Consider the following 16,490-nt stretch of genomic DNA (forward strand, 5'->3'; position numbering starts at 1 on the left):
GGAATACTAGAGAAAAATTCAGTGTCAGAATATTACTCTGGAATTAGATCTACTAAAGGCATGTTTCATGACAATGATGTGATCTGTGTACTGATGCCAATTCTTGAACTGTTTTCTAATCTTCTGAAGCAATGTAAGTACTGAAATTGGAAATAAATACTTAGAACCATTTTTAACAATGTGGCAGTGCCGTGACATCCAGGTGTGTGTGGTCAGTGGACTTACCTTGCTGAGTATGGGGTGTGCAAGTGTTGTTGAACTTGTGTTGTTGAGTTTCACGAGCAGAACTGCATACTAGGCATGTGTTCTAGGACACATTGGCCAATAAAAAATGGGAACTTATAAAACACCAAATTGATCTATCACCACAGATAGCTTAGAAGCTCTGCTCTTGGTAGCAAGTTATGCTCTTTAACCTCAACAAGAACTCTGCTGTGCATGGAGACAGTCCTTTGAGCACTTGAACGAAGGGAAGGATCTTGAGCTCTGACCCTCCCTTCTCCTTGCAGGTGGTGTGCCTGTACCAGATGCTGGGAAACCCACTCAGCAAGCTCACCACACTCAACAGCATGCATTCCCACTTCATCCTGTCCGACGACGGCACTGTGGGCAAATATGGAAATGAGATGACGCTCAGGAGGAACCTGGAAAAGTACCTCTCTCTGCAGAGAATACACAGCCGTGAGTTCAGCCAACAGGTCCTGGCTGGGGTCCTGCTGTGCAGCTAGGCGCTCTGATGTCATCTATACGGAGTAGAGAGGTCCGAGGCAGCCCCTACCTTAATGTGTGTGAATCCACAGCCAGAAAAAAACACAGTTTGAGGTGGTATAGAGCCGTGGGTGACAGTGAGAAAAAAATACATGGAGGACGGTATAGACAGGGGAGGTTTGGTTTTGTGGAAGAGTGGAGACGATAGCAGAGCCTCCAGGAGCTCTTAGGGTCGATGGATGGATGGAGAGGGGAGAGAATGGGAACGGCTGAAGAGCAGTAAGGAGGCTCACCTGAGAAGACTGGGGCTATGATATTTGATAGTAAGTGGAGACGATAGGCATTTCATACGAGTGAGGTGCCCCCAGACAGCGAAGGTCGAAATCAGACAGGCTTTTAGAAATAGGGAGGATTGAAGATATCCATGTCGTGTGCTGCTCGGAGTGGTGCTTTGGTAGTATCTGTAGGAAGGAGGGGCAAGCGGAGGGCCTGCTTCAGTGAGTGCAGAGCGAGGACTCCTTGCAGGGAGGAGGAGGGCGGGGTGCCGCCTGGAGAAATCGAGGCTATTTGTCCGAGGAAGCACAGGTGGCCATTGCCTCTTTCAGTGAGTTAAATCTTCCACAAATTACTCCACCCATTCGGGCAGAGGGGCAGGGAGTAAGAAGGCCCTTGAGAGGTACAAGTGCTCTTCAGCCCTTGACTTCCAGCTGGGAGAGGCTGACTCTCTTGAGTTCTGGGCCTTGATTCCCCAAGGCAGCAGGATGTGGTGAAGTCAGACTGACCACAGCTCTGTCATTTACTCCCTGTGACCTTGGACAATGGAGTTATCGGTCAGTTTGTTTTCTTAATATAATGCAAGAAACTGTCTACTTCTACCTTTTGCTGTGAGTATTAATTTAGATAAAGGATGTTAGATGTACCTGCAGTGGTGCTGGGTACATAGTATATCATCAATAAATTTCTGTTTCTTTCCTCTTATGGGGTCATCTCCTGGTTGGAGTAAGGGGCATGGGAGGGACTGTGGGAATTATTGCCACTTAGAGCTTAGTGTAAATGAAAGTTGGAGGCCCCTTTACCTGTAGGTCAGGAAAGGGGGAGGATCAGGTGTGCAGCCCTCTGTGGGGTTGGGTGCAAAGGGGAAGGGGGAGGAGGACAGGCCAGGGATCACCATGAAGGCGCTGGAAATATCAGTTACCTGGAATGTCCTGACCTGAGTTCACCATAGTAATGTCCCAGGTGTTCCGCACAGCACTGGAATGTGTGCCCCAGGAGAGCAAAGCCTTTGTCTTTCTTACTTCCTATGAATTTCCCACTGGAGGATGAATGAAAACAACCCCAGTTTATAAACACTGGCAAGTGACATTCCTGCTTTCAAAGATCTTGAAACTTAGGATTTACTGGGAGGGTTTCACCGTTTGTGGAAAAAGAACAAGGAATCGGTTTCAGTGGATTGGTGACATTTATAAATTCTACAGAGAAACAATATGAAAACAGCAAAAACAGTAAGCCACCTGCACATACCATACTCACACACACAAAAAGGAAGGAAGGAAGAAAAGAAGGAAGGAAGGAAGGAGGGAGGGAAGGAAGGGAGAGAGGAAGGAAGGGAGGGACGGAGGAAGGATAAAACCCTGAAGAAACCCCAAATACTTATATGTCAGAGCTGACCTTTTTACCAACCATGCTAGTTAAAGAGGCTTTCTACAATATTTGTATTTGTCATTGATGTGATTAAAAAGGGGTTTACTTGGGTAGAATGAAAATACTTAAACATTATGTTGATTTTTAAACCAGAGAAATTTTAAAGATGCTGTTACCATATAGATGCTATTTTTATTTAGTGTCCAAGCTGCTGGCTTGCCTTGAACTACATAAGCCTGAGTCCAAAAGACAGAGGGGCCAGAGCAAGTACCGATCTATCGTTGTGATGAAAACACTTGTGCCTGTGAATCAAAATGGCTGATTGGCCGAGACAGGGTTGCTTCCTAACGGCGTGGTGTTGTTTGTCGTCTGAAATAGGCTCCAGACAAGGCGTGCCCATGGTGGGGCTGGTGGTGGAAGGCGGGCCCAATGTCATCCTCTGGGTGTGGGAGACCGTGAAAGACAAGCACCCAGTGGTGGTGTGTGAGGGCACCGGCAGGGCTGCCGACCTCCTAGCCTTCACCCACAAGCACTTCGCAGATGAGGGGTAAGTGGTTAACTCTCACTTTGGAAACTATGGTGACTATTCTTTCATTTCAGTTCAAGCTCTGCTTGTATGTGGGCCAATACCCTTGGAGGGCAGAGATAGAGACTGGAATTCACTGTTCAGTGATTTTTGTATTTGTTTATCAGAATGCTCTCCAGTGATGCCAGTTACTGTTTCCTTAGCTGAAGAAGGACCCGCCTCTAAGGGATGCTTGAGCCTTGTCCGGAAAAAGCATTTTCAGGGAGAGTGAGGGAGGAGATGCTCCTGCAAATGGCCATTAATGCTGAAAAAATTCTACAGTGAATGAGGAAACCCGTGTTGGCTAAGATCACCTTCCAGTTCATTTGCCATTAGTAAAAATGGCAGGAATCGGGGAAATTGACATCCTGGCATTTATATAGTGTATACTGTGCTTATTTGAGGTTTTACTTCTTTTCCCCCTATTTAAGTAAGAAAATTTTTCTTTAACCATCCCTATGTTCAGGGTGATTTTTCCAATATCAAAAGTAGATATTTCTACTCTCTAGGTTAAAAAAAGTGCTAGTGAACTAAGTATTAACCCCACTAATTGACTTTGTAAACATTCATACTTATGTTGTAACTGCTTTTTGAAGATTCTTTCCTTACAGTTTCTCCCCCTTTCAGCCCTCAGCTCTCTGACTGCACCCTCTACTCCTCCCCTTCCCCTTCCATACCTCTCCATACCTCTCCCTTTCCTAAAGTCACTCTTGATGAGTGGTTTTAACCCTTGGGGGCTTTCGGATTCTTTGGAGAATATGGTGTCCATAATTTCTGGAACTTGACAGCCCCCTGGAAATCTATCAGTTCGAGAACCTTGCCCCAGAATGTACTGTCTCCAGGATCGTGGCAGATCAGTCTATTTTTGATTTCAAATTCAGACTCCTGGTGATGCTGCTTCTCTTTGCTTCCTGCTCATTTTCTTCCGGGGCAGAACTGCCCATAGAAACCTCAGTCAGGTAGGGCAGATGGTTGGTTTTCTTGTACTGATGTTGCTGTCTTGTCCCATTCTCTTTGTTGTATCAACTCCTGGCCACTTATCTCTCTCCAGGAGCCTTCGTCCTCAGGTGAAGGAGGAGATTATATGCATGATTCACGACACTTTCAACTTCAGTCTTAAACAGTCCAAGCACCTTTTTCAAATTCTAATGGAATGCATGGTACACAGGGATTCTGTGAGTATGATGAGGTGATGACTCAACTGGCTTAAAATGCTAATTTTTAACAATTACACTGTTAGTTTCACAATTTTTTACAGTATGGAATTTTTCATTCTTTAAAAAGATTTTATTTATTTTCAGAGAAAGGGAGGAGGGAGAGAGGGATAGAAACATTGATGTGCAAGAGAAGCATCAGTTGGTTGCCTCTTGCACACCCCCAACTGGGGACCTGGCCTGCAACCCAGATCTATGCCCTGACCTAGAATTAAACTCGCAGCCTTTCAGTTTGCAGACTGGAGCTCAGTGCACTGAGCCACACCAGCCAGGGTTGGAATTTTTTTATTTTTAATGTTGTATATATTACCCTTAGGTGAGTAACTTGGTTTCTTAACCTTCCACCCCTTGTTTCAAATTCTTGATTCTACCTGACAAAGAGCGCTTAGCAGAGCAGTAGTTACATAAAAGTGATTAAGTTTAGTGAACCACATTTTATATTCCCCACAATGATCAGTAATGTCAGGAGGAAACTAGAGAAGGCAACTAAGGGTTTGTACACTACAGGAACTAGGTTCTCAGCTCCTGTACAAATGAGGGTTGATTTTAGTCATGCACTTGGAGGGGCTCTTCGGTGGGGGGAACCAGTGCGTGAATTGCAGAAGCATAGTTTTTCTGTTTTTATGGGACCTTAGAAATGAGGGTTCCTCTTCCGGGGGTGAGGAACCTCAGATTCACTGGTCGTGAGATCACTCAGTGGTCAGCCAGGGCTGACTCTCTGGGGCTAGAACATGCCAATCCAGTCTCTTTTTTTTTTAAATTAAACACTCCCTCTAACGTATAAAATATGTTTTCATTTGGAAACACTGAGACACATTCATTAACAGCAGGAGACCTTTTATAATTATAAGTAATATCCTTATTTGTCTTAAAAAATCAGTTGCATGCTGGGAGGCACAGGACACTTTGACATTGTGCTAACAGTCTGTGCTGTCCATCGTACTTGCTCAGTGGGTGCATTGTAATTGCCTCACTTATTTTATGACAGATCCTTGAGGATTCATTTTTCACTGAAAAGAAAAAATCTGAGTTTCTAAGCCTTGGTGAACAGAAGGAGCTCCTATGGTATTCTTTTGAAATAAGGAAGGATTTCCTTTACATGGGGAACTGAAATGAGTTTTCTTATAGCACGTGCACAGTAAGTTAGTGTAGTAATGCTTTTTTATATATGTTTCCTCTAGAATAGAAGGAATTTTTCAGGTAATTTTTCCCCCTTCAAGCCCACAGTTCTCTATTACCCTGTATATTAACTCTGAGTGTTTTTTGACATTAACGAAGGTTGTTTCCCCCAATTCGTTAGCTCAGGAATGAATTTGGTGGGTACTCTTGGAAGCATTTCTTTGCTAATCTCAAATGTATGCCTTTCTGGTTTTCAACTCTGATAGATTATCATATTTGAGGCTGATTCTGAGGAGTTGCACGACCTTGATTTAGCAATCCTAACAGCTCTACTAAAAGGTGAGTGTCTGAATAGGGTTACAACTGTTTCTTACCTCCTGTTTTCACATTCAATGGCTCTCTGTGCTTCATATGTTGACATTTTAGTGAAATTTTAAAAAAGATTTTATTTATTTATTTTTAGAGTGAGAGGGGAAACATGGGAGAATGAGAGGGAGAGAAACATCAGTGTATGAGAGATACACTGATCAGTTGCCTCTTACATGCCCCAACTGGGGACCTGGCCTGCAACCCAGGCATGTGTCCTGACTGGGCATTGAACCAGTGACCTTTCTATTCACAGTTTGGCACTCAATCCACTGAGCCACACCACCCAAGGCATATGTTGACATTTTAAATAGAGCATGTAATTTTTCCTTTCTTTTACTTTAGGTACAAGTTTATCAGCAGCTGAGCAATTAAATCTGGCAATGGCCTGGGACAGGACGGACATTGCCAAGAAACATATCCTGATACATGGACAGCATTGGAAGGTATAATGAAAATGGAAAAAAACATTTTGTGTGGGTTTGTCAGGGAGGGGCAAAGGAAGAAATTGGATGAGAGATTAATTGGTTTGGGAGGGGTATGGGAGTAGCATCTCTGTAGCTAAGTGACCAGAGAATATGAACACATTTCTCTCATTTATTTTGCCTCCCCAAAAACATTTTTTCCCCTTTAGCTCTGCAGATTAATTGAAGCTGATAAGGGAAGTTGAGGGAAAGACAAATAAAATTTTTTATTTTTTGCTTTTTGTTTAGATTTAACTTTTAAAAGAAGATTTTTTAGAGAGAGGAGAGAGGAGGAAATTAGGGAGAAAGAGAGGGAAACATAGATCATTTGCCCTAATTGGGGTCCTGGCCTGCAGTCTGGGCACGTGCCCGGACCAGGAATTGAACTGGTGACCATATGGTTTACAGTCTCACGGTCAGTCCACTGAGCCACGCCAGCCAGGGTTTTCATTTCATCTTTATTGTATTTTGTTTTATATTCCCTTTTAGTCCCCTTATTCCCCCCCTGCTCCCTAGCAATCACCACACTGTTGTCCATGTCCATGAGTCCTTTTTCCTTTTTGCTCAATCCCTCCACCTCCTCACATCACCCCCAAACAGCTGTCATCCTGCTCTCTATCTATGAGTCTGTCCACATTTTCCTTGTTAGTTCAGCTTGTTCATTAGATTATACATATGACTGAAATCTTACGGCATTTGTCTTTCTCTGTCTGGCTTATTTCACTTAGCATAGTGTTCTCCAGGTCCATCCATATTGTCACAAAGGGTGAAATTTTCTTCTTTTTCATAGCTGAGTAGCATTCCATTATGTGAGTATCCCACAGTTGTTTTATTTACTCATCTACTGATGGACACTTGGGCTGTTTCTGTATCTTGGTGGTTGCAAATGATGCTGCAATGAACATAGGGGTGCTTAGGTTCTTTTGAGTTAGTGTTTTGGGTTCCTTTGGATATATTCCCAGAAGTGGGATCTCTGGGTTGAAAGGCAGATCCGTTTTTGATTTTTCGATGTATCTCGATACTGTTTTCCGTAGTGGCTGCACCAGTCTGTGTTCACATCACACAGTGCACTAGGGTTCCCCTTTCTCCACATCATGGCCAGCACCTTTTTGTTGATTTGATGATGGCCATTCTGACAGGTATGAGATGGTATTTCACTGTGACTTTAATTTGCATTGCTCTGATTAGTGATGTTGAGTGTCTTTTCATATGTTTACTGGCCATCAGTATGTCCTCTTCAGAGAAACATCTATTCAGGTCCTTTGCCCATTTTTCAGTTTGGTTGTTCATGTTGAGTTTTGTAAGTACTTTGTAAATTTTGGATATTAACCCTTTATCAGATGTATTGGTGAATATGTTCTCCTATTCTCTGGGTTGTCTTTTTATTTTGTTGATGATCCACTTTGCTGTGCAAAACATTTTTAGTTTGATGAAGTCCCATTTGTTTATTTTTTTCTTTTCTTTTTCTTGCCTGGGGAGATATATCCAATGAAAAATATCTATGAGCAATGTCTGAGATTTTGTTGCCTATGTTTTCTTATAGAATTTTTGTGGTTTCAGGTCTAAAATTTAAATCTTTGATCTATTTTGAATTTATTACTGTGTGTGGTATAAGAAGGTGGTCTGGTTTCATTTCCTGCACATATCTGTCCAATTGTCCCAACACCATTTATTGAATAACCTACCTTTAGCCCATTGTATATGTTTGATTCCTCTGTTGAATATTAATTGACTATAAAGGTTTATTTCTGGGCTCACTATTCTGTTCCATTGATCTATGTATCTATTTTTCTGCCATACCATGCTGTTTTGATTACTATAGCCTTATCATTGGAGGTATCATACAACCTAATAATTTGATATTTGATATTAGGTAGTGTGATTTCTCCAACTTTCTTCCTCTTTCTCAGGTTTACTGTTGCTATGCAGGGCCTTTGTGCTTCCATATAAATTTTTGAAATATTTGTTCTAGTTTTGTGAAATATGTCATTGGAATCTTGATAAGTATTGCACTGAATTTATAGATTGCTTTGGGTAGTAGGGACAGTTCAATGATTTAATTCTTCCTATCCATGAACACAGTATGTGCTTCCACTTATTTTTATCTTCAGTTTCTTTTTTTAGTGTCTTATAACTTTCTAAGTACAGGTCTTTTACATCCTTGGTTAGGTTTATCCCTATGTATTTCATTTTTTTGAAAGCAATTGTGAATGGGATTGTTTGCTCAATTTCCCTTTCTCTTTGTCCCTTTATTATTGGCATATAAAAATGCAACTGATTTCTGGATATTAATTTTGAAATTTTATTTTTTGAACTGGCAGATTTTTATATTGTTATTTAAAACCTTAATTTTTGCATTAAGTTATAATAAGTGCTCCTAGTAAAAATTAGTGAAAACAGAGAAAAATATACACAAGAAAAATGACCTACATTGGTAATCATAATTACTATTAACATTTTAAAAAGTTACAGTTGTGACCATACCACAGGTAGATTATTTTTGGGTCAGACTAATGTATGCACATTGTTTAAAACATTAAATGGCACTGAAAGTATGCTGAAATAAAAAGTTGTTCTTTAGCTTGAGCCAAGGCTCTAATCCCAAGAGCCAAGTACTTTTGACCATTTTGAGTATTATTCTGATGTTTATAAACCTTCATATTTCTAAACAATCATGTTGGTGGTGAAATGGCACCATGTGTTCGACCTGCGAGATCAGATGAGACGTCGGCCCAGCAATCCATTCAGCAACCTCAGTACTTGAGTTACAAGTCATAATTTAGAGACAAGAGTAAAACTGTAGAAGAAAGTTTTTTTAGAAAGTCACAGAGTAGCAGGACTGGGCTACTCTGTGGGCTTGGGGAAATGAATTACAGGCAAAAGAAGGGCCCTTGGAGAATTAGAAAGGGAAAGGCAAAGGGGTGCTGGGTGCTATGTCCTAAGGGCTTTTAAGAATTGGGATTTTAGGGGAGGTCCCAGGAGAGGATCTGGATGAATATTTATCAGCTTTCCAGGTTTGTCCTTTCAGGGTTGAGGTCCTCACTGATTGGTTGGCCCCAGGGCGGGGCATCATTAATCACCACAGCTGGTCCTGATATCAGCCATGACATCCCCCACCCGTCCCACCTGGCCCTGCTGCTTTTCAGGGCCTGGAGGTGACACACAACTGAAGCCTAGATGTTATCTCTACTTTGACCAAAACTCTCGGTGGCCAACAGAACTGAGGCTTTGTTCCCAAGATTATCTGATATAGTTCAGAACCTCATTGTCCTGAGGGCTGAAAGCTTCAGGGAGTGGTTGCGTAAGGAGTATACTTTGGGAGTCATATGAGACTGTCCTCTGATTGCCTTGTTTCTCCTCTAAGGGAGTCTACCACATGCCTAGCTACCTGCCAGCAGAGGAAAGGTCAGGGGAGGGTCTGATCCACAGGAACAGAGAAGAGAAAGGTCAGGGGGTGTAGACCTCATGACCAGCCACATGCTAGCAGAGGGAAGATTACCCTGGGGATGAGGTTCTTCCCACTCCCAGCACCAGTTTTGCTGGTTGCTAGGCACCTGGGGCTTTCTGCCCTGGAGACGTCCCATACCTGGCCCATCTCCCTTGCTGTGCTCATGCTAACTGCCTACTGTAGTAAGTCACATTGCTGTCTTCTGATGCATAAGTTTTAGACACCTCTCCATACGCCTGTCTGCAGTCCTCACTGCTGAGATCTAGACTGGTGGCCTGCTGTTCCTGGCGTGGGACTGCCGTTCTTCATCGTCTTGGGGTTTCCCTCTTGTGCTATTGTACCTGTTTTCCGTATTTCCTGTCTTCCTCTTTCTGGATTTGCTTATTTATTTTGGTGGTGTGCATCCTTCAGTAACTTTCTGAGAAAGGGAGTATAGCAGATTTTGAGGACTGACATGTTTGAATAAATTTTAGTTCAAGGTTGGAAATAATTCTCCTTGAGTATTTCGAAGGCTTAGCTTCCAATACCCAGTGTTGCTGCTGAGAAGTAAAACTCTTTCTGTTTTCTGATCCTTTGTGACAATTTTCCCCTCTTACGAAGTTTAAAAAGTACTTTTCTTCAGTGTTCTGAGAATTCACAAATACATATATGTGTTGTTTGCTCTTTATATCCATTATGCTGAACATATACTTCTAATTTCTCAATCATGTGTTTCCATTCTGGGGAATTTCCTACCCTGTCTTCTCTGTTCTCTTTAAGGAATTCTTACTAGTTAAATGTTGGACCACGGATTGCTCCTTTAATCTTATTTCTTTTACTTATTGCACATTTTCTTTTTGTTTCTGGTCGCATCCTATTAATTTGCACACTTGATCTTAGCCAAAAGTCTGAGAAGCAATAGCATGCTATTACTTTCAAAGAGCAAATTTGTTCTTTGAGCCTGAACACAAATATTGTCTTTTATCTGTAAAGATATTTAATGATGGTTCTTTTGAAGTTTTCTTCTTTCCGCATTGCCTGATTCATCTTAGTTGATGTTTTGTGGTCTGTTCTCTGGACTTTCTGAGAGTGTAGGATAGAAAACTCATTAGAAACCTGAGCCTGTAGGTCTGACTTCATGGTGGAGTGATCTGGCCACCATTTGTTGGTGGGCCTGGAAAGTCAACATATTCATGCCTTTTCTCATGTGAGTCACAATGCCAGAAAAGAATACTTCAGTCTCCTGCCTCAAGGGTGAAAGCCTTGTTGCTGGTATTGTGGAAGTCAGATGGGAGAAGATGATTGGAATGGTCCCAACATTAGAAATTCGGCATATGTACATTGATCACATCCTGGTACTGCCAGAATCTGTGGCATAGATTTGTTTGGCTGTTAACTTGTTCTGGTTTCAATTTCTGGAGACTTTCACTTTCTGACTTTCTGGGGACTATTTCCATTGCCACTTTTAAAGTGTTGCTCTCTTGACCTCGTTCTTATAGATTCATTGCTGTCTTTCTTTTCTTTTTAATCCTCTCTTGAGGATACATTTATTGATTTGAGAGAGAGAGAGAGAGAACATTGATTGGTTGTTTCCCCTATTCTCCCTGACCAGGGATCAAACCTATATCTGCCCTAACCAGGAGTTGAACCTGCAATGTTTTGGTGTACAAGATGCTCCAACTAACAGCCACCCAGCCAGTATTTGATTCCCTCCCTCCCCTTCCTCCCTTCTTCCCACCCCCCCTCTTTCTTTTGTCTCTGTACTATAGTTTTTAATGGGGTTTTAGGTAGGAGTAAAAGTAGATTAATGTGTTTAATTTGCCATTTATACTCACAAGCCAGGTGCAGTTTAAATAGAAATATGTCAAGTTATGAAAAAAAGAAAAAAACCTCAAATGGCGTTTTATTAGAATTGCATTAAACCTGTACATTTGTTTGGAAAGCATTGCGATCTTTTACAATAGTCAATCTTCCCACCCAAGAGCAAATGTAGTCAAGATGTCCTGTAGGTGTTCAAGTTCACTTTTTGTTATTTCTTTACTCAAGTGCTGAAGTAAGGTTGTATTTTATATTTACTATGCCTGTATGGCCTGGAGTTCAAATACACACAGTCATTTAGTTATTTCTACTTTCTTAGTTGTCATATCTTTTATTTATTCCTACCCTCCGAAGCCTGGCTCACTGGAACAAGCAATGTTAGATGCTTTAGTGATGGATCGGGTGGATTTTGTGAAGCTCTTAATAGAGTATGGAGTGAACCTCCATCGCTTTCTCACTGTTCCTCGACTGGAAGAGCTCTACAACACAGTGAGTACTGGAACATGTCGTCAGTCACTTCCTTTAAAATTTACCTTAGGATTTAGCTTGAATGTTCAAGTCTTCTTGACTATTTATGTACAAAGATAGATAGCTTAGAGAGAGACAGACTTTTCATCCAAGGGAGAAATGTCTTTACAGGTTCCGTTTGATCTGAGTGTCATTTCTGTATTTCCCATCATTAACTGCACAGAACGGAGGCATAAACTAACTTAAGAAAATATTATAGTGAGACTATAACTAATGCCACAGATGTGAATAAGAACAAATTAGTTTTATTGTGTTATCGAAAGCATCTCAATCTAAGGCTGCTGTTAAAATTCTGTACCTGCAACTTTCCTATGCAAACACTTACTGAAACTAGACTGACTGGCTTACTTGTTGTACAAACACCAAAGCTCCAGTCGTGTGCCCTTCTTGAAGTGTCCTCCCTTGTCCTTTGAGCCTCAGACTGTCTTCAAAGCCCTGTTCAAGTCCTGCCTTTTTGACCTGTCCCTAGAGTACAAATTACTTTCAACTTTTGAGCACACACACATTCATATTGTTGGTCATTTCATGTGCCTGTAAGTACTCATTCTTTTCTATTAGACTGTAAAAACTCTGTGAAGAAAGTATTTATATTCTTCATTGACTCCCTCAGAAGCTTGATTGAACATAGTAAGTGTTCAATAAATATTTTTGATGCAATGTGCTATATATGTTAAAGAGTGGTTATAAATTAGTTAAAATTTGTTTCTGTCTCATAAAAATTAAGCCCTTACCACTACCTATATACATCTTGCTTTGAAAAGTACTTCAGTCTAATTATGTCTTCTCTTGGAGAACACCTTCCTTAGAAGTAATGTGACTTAAGCTTCATTATAAAGATGTTGAAGAACATTCCTGGTATTCTGGATTATTTATACATTCTGAAAGAAAGTCCCACTACTCCCTAGCACATGGTAATAAAAAGGTAATTAAAATTCTTCCTTTTGTTCTTTATTACAGAAACAAGGACCTACTAATATGCTCTTGCATCATCTTGTCCAAGATGTGAAACAGGTAACCTAATTACGAAGGTGTGCGAATCTCTTTGTGCATCACCTTAACTTTGTGATGGAGCTTTCACTAGATTTTGCTTTGTAATATGTAGATTTGGATCTTTTAGTGAATTGCCTACACTCTTGTGCAATTAACTGAACAATTTCATCACCAAACCACACCCTTACATTTTTCCTATAATTTACTCTGTTTTTAAAGATTAGATCCACTAAGTATCATTAGTTAATAATTATTTTCTCTTACAAATACAAATGGGAGACATATAAAGCTTCTAATGAAAACTTAAGCTCAATGTGATACAGCCATATTATTAATGATGATAATACCTGTTGAAAATAAAGACGCTTCCTGGTAGTCTTGTCTTTATAAAAGGACTAATATGTGATTTCCATTGTTTGTGTTATTATTGTTTTGACTGTCAGTGACAATAGTTAAACTATTGTTTTGATTATTATTGTTTTGACTATTGTTTTGGGGACACTCACTTCTTTTCTAAAACTGTTCTAAGGAACTAGGATGAATCCCACTGCTCTAGATCCTTCCTCATATTTTGCTCATTGTGTTTTCATTGAACTTTGAATTAAGTCACATTTAAAATAATCTGTCTCATTACTTATCAGAACGTCTGAAATTTAACAGATTTTTATGCCTTGATTTCTTTTCTTTTAATTACCAAGAACCTTTATTCACATGTGCCGAAAACTGGGAGTGCCTTTTATGTGTCACCATAATTAATTTCCATCCATGACTCATTTGAAAAGTTTTTTCCTGCCCTGGCTGGTGGGGCTCAGGGGACTGAGCTCCAGCCTGAGAACCGAAATGGTTGCCAGTTCGATTGCCAGTCAGGGCACATGCCTGGGTTGCGGGCCAGGTCCCCAGTAGGGGGCATGTGAGAGGCAACCACACATGGATGTTTCTTGCCTTCACTTTCTCTCTTCCCCCTCTCTAAAAGTAAAAAAATTAAAATCTAAACACACTAAAAAGAATAGTTCCTTCCTCATTTATCTTATCAAATGTCTTGATGGAGAGAGGATAGGCTTTCTGGTTATGTTGACGTGTGGCACAGCCAGAGGGAAGTGGCCGCGGAAGAAGACATTTAGCTGGCAAATTAGTAGGAAGCGAAAGTGTCCGTGCTGATGTAAATTTAATTTGCATTCATTTATGATAGATCAAAATGATTTTCCTTGTATTATTTTCTTAAACTCTGATTCTATCACAGTAAACTGAAGAAAAAGGAATGAAAAAGGTTAAATAGGCTATTAGCTAGCCGCAAATAAGATCATAATTTTTATTATTTCTTGAAAAAAAGTAGATTATGACTGAAAAAATTAAATCGTTTACACACTTACAAATATACATATGTATCACTTTACTTCTTGTTCAAAGCTTCATGAATGTTACTCACAGAGGCCTTGTTCAGTAGTCTGTGTGCCTTCAAAAATGTTCAGGGGCCAAAATAATTTTCATTTAGATTAAGATCCACGTCCTTGGAAATCTGCTGCTCTGTTCTCCTACCAGCCTCTACAATTACTCTTGACACAACCTCATGTTTTGACATCTTGTTTGGTTCTGCCATTCCATGTTCTTTCTTTCCGTTTGCTCTACTTTCCATATTCTTGTTTTATGTATGATGTCAACACAGTGCAAAGTGTTATAGCCATTTCCATACAGAGAGAGGTGGGTTATTTAACATGATGTTAATTTTCAATTGCATACATTCAGTATACCTTCCAGTAATATTACTTCTGTTGGACTAGCTATTTCCAGATAAAGACAATTTTTAATACTATATTTAAATGTATTTTATTCTAAAGAATGTGTATGCATGAAAGAGAAAAGAGAGTCAATGGGCAGATATAAGCAGACATCAGACATTTGATGTCTATAAAACTAAAACCATATTAAAGCTGAGTGTATTTTCCCATCTAAACAAGCAGTTTGAATCAATAGCTGGCCATACCAGTCGATTGGTTTATAAAGATAATGGACAAGAATGAGCCTGCTTCTTTGCAATTGACTTGGTTATGTTCTGATGGCATGGGAAAAGGGGTAACCCCCCCAGAGTTATAACTGATCACTTGTTTTTGTTTCAGCATACCCTTCTTTCGGGCTACAGAATAACGCTCATCGACGTTGGGTTGGTAGTAGAGTACCTCATTGGTGGTGCATATCGCAGCGGCTACACTAGAAAAAATTTCAGAGCCTTCTACAATCTCTACAGAAAACAGAAGGTAGCTCAATTTAAAAGTACTCTAGTAAAATTAAGGATAACTAATAATAATATTTTTTAAAAGTGGTTTGGGAAGTTCAGATGGGAATACTTCTAAAAGAGACATTCTGTTTATTGACATTTTTTGAGTATTTGCTCGATGTAAGGTACTGTGCTGGTATTCTGGCTTAGGTTGGACATAAAGATTAGGAGTTTAGAAACTCACAGAGGAAACAGATTTATGGATAACTAGCCACAATATGAAACAGAACATAACATGTCCTATATTGACATAGAAGTAATGTGATGAGAAAGGTTAGGGGAGAGATGACCAGTTCTTTCCTTCCTTCCTTTTCCTTTTGAAACTATAGAAGTCCAAAGCTTCATAGGATTAGCTCTATAAACTCATAGTAGTCTGTAGTCTAGAGATGACAAGTTTGGGACAGGTATGGGGGTTATATTGAAAGATGCATGCAGAATATACTTAAAAATACATGTTTTATGTATTTTACTTTTCATCATCGTTTTAAAAGTCTGATAATATATAGTCAGACTGGCTAATTGGCTAACAGAGAAGACATTGTTTCTTACAAGTGCCTTCATGGGTCAGCAAACCGAAGAGACTGATTTCTATTAAAGGATGAAGCGGTAGAGAGGCAGGCAGGGCGTTTTGGGTTGAGGGAGGAACAGAAGCCATGGGGGGAAGCCCAGTGCTGCAGACGTCAGGGGGTGATTTTGCGGGACGAGGCAAGGAGACCTTTGTCGTGGGAGAAGTGTCAGGAGGTTATGAAGGATGAGACTGGAAAGGTAGTTTGGGGGTAAGATCACATGAAGAGTCCAGAATATCAAGCTACTTTTGTTTATTTAGAAAGAATTAGGTGAAGTGAAAGCTCAACTTAGCTTTAGGAAATGAAAGAACAAAACAAAAAGAAACCAAAATCACACAGAGAAAATGTTCCCTATTAAAATTTCAAAGGCATAGGGACACGCTTGAGGTGTCAGCTTCTTTATTTAAACAGAATACACCTGGCCGTGTGGGTATGAGTGATGGGTACCAGGACTGACGGTGGCCTCGGTGCCATCCGGCGGCATTAGGCTGGGCACATGCTATGGTGCCCTTTCTAAAAGCGAGCAGGAAACTATCTCTTTCTCATTATTTTCTAGTGAAGAAGTACAGAGTTTATTGTGTTGCCTAGTGAATTATTTTACTAGGCAAATACATGGTTTGGAGTCAGAGCTGGAACTGAAGCTTTGTTTTGCAGCTGTGTGATTTTGAGCAAGAAACTTAACCTCTCTGTGTGTCGGTTTCCTCATCTATAAGATGGGAGTAATAATGCTCCTTTTAAAAACGTATCAAAGAGACTAAATAAATAATATCTGAAAAGCCCATATTTCTGTTTTTTTTTCAGAAGGTATAGAG

General features: G+C 40.3%; 1 protein-coding gene across 10 annotated transcripts in view; it reads left to right on the plus strand.

Annotated features, from left to right (window-relative positions):
* TRPM6 (transient receptor potential cation channel subfamily M member 6) overlaps window positions 1–16,490 on the plus strand; it is a 156,357-nt gene that overhangs the window by 72,950 nt on the left and 66,917 nt on the right. For all 10 annotated transcript variants that reach the window (XM_053656229.1, XM_053656233.1, XM_053656234.1 and 7 more), the window contains 8 exons: window positions 510–681; window positions 2,728–2,896; window positions 3,966–4,089; window positions 5,514–5,586; window positions 5,959–6,059; window positions 11,677–11,811; window positions 12,808–12,861; window positions 14,955–15,092. In XM_053656229.1, the coding sequence (XP_053512204.1) occupies window positions 510–681; window positions 2,728–2,896; window positions 3,966–4,089; window positions 5,514–5,586; window positions 5,959–6,059; window positions 11,677–11,811; window positions 12,808–12,861; window positions 14,955–15,092 (966 nt within the window). The remainder of the gene's footprint in view (window positions 1–509; window positions 682–2,727; window positions 2,897–3,965; window positions 4,090–5,513; window positions 5,587–5,958; window positions 6,060–11,676; window positions 11,812–12,807; window positions 12,862–14,954; window positions 15,093–16,490) is intronic.

Source organism: Artibeus jamaicensis, unplaced genomic scaffold, assembly GCF_021234435.1.
Source record: "Artibeus jamaicensis isolate MK-2021 breed Jamaican fruit bat unplaced genomic scaffold, CSHL_Jam_final scaffold_1964, whole genome shotgun sequence".
Classification (NCBI taxonomy): Eukaryota; Metazoa; Chordata; class Mammalia; order Chiroptera; family Phyllostomidae; genus Artibeus; species Artibeus jamaicensis.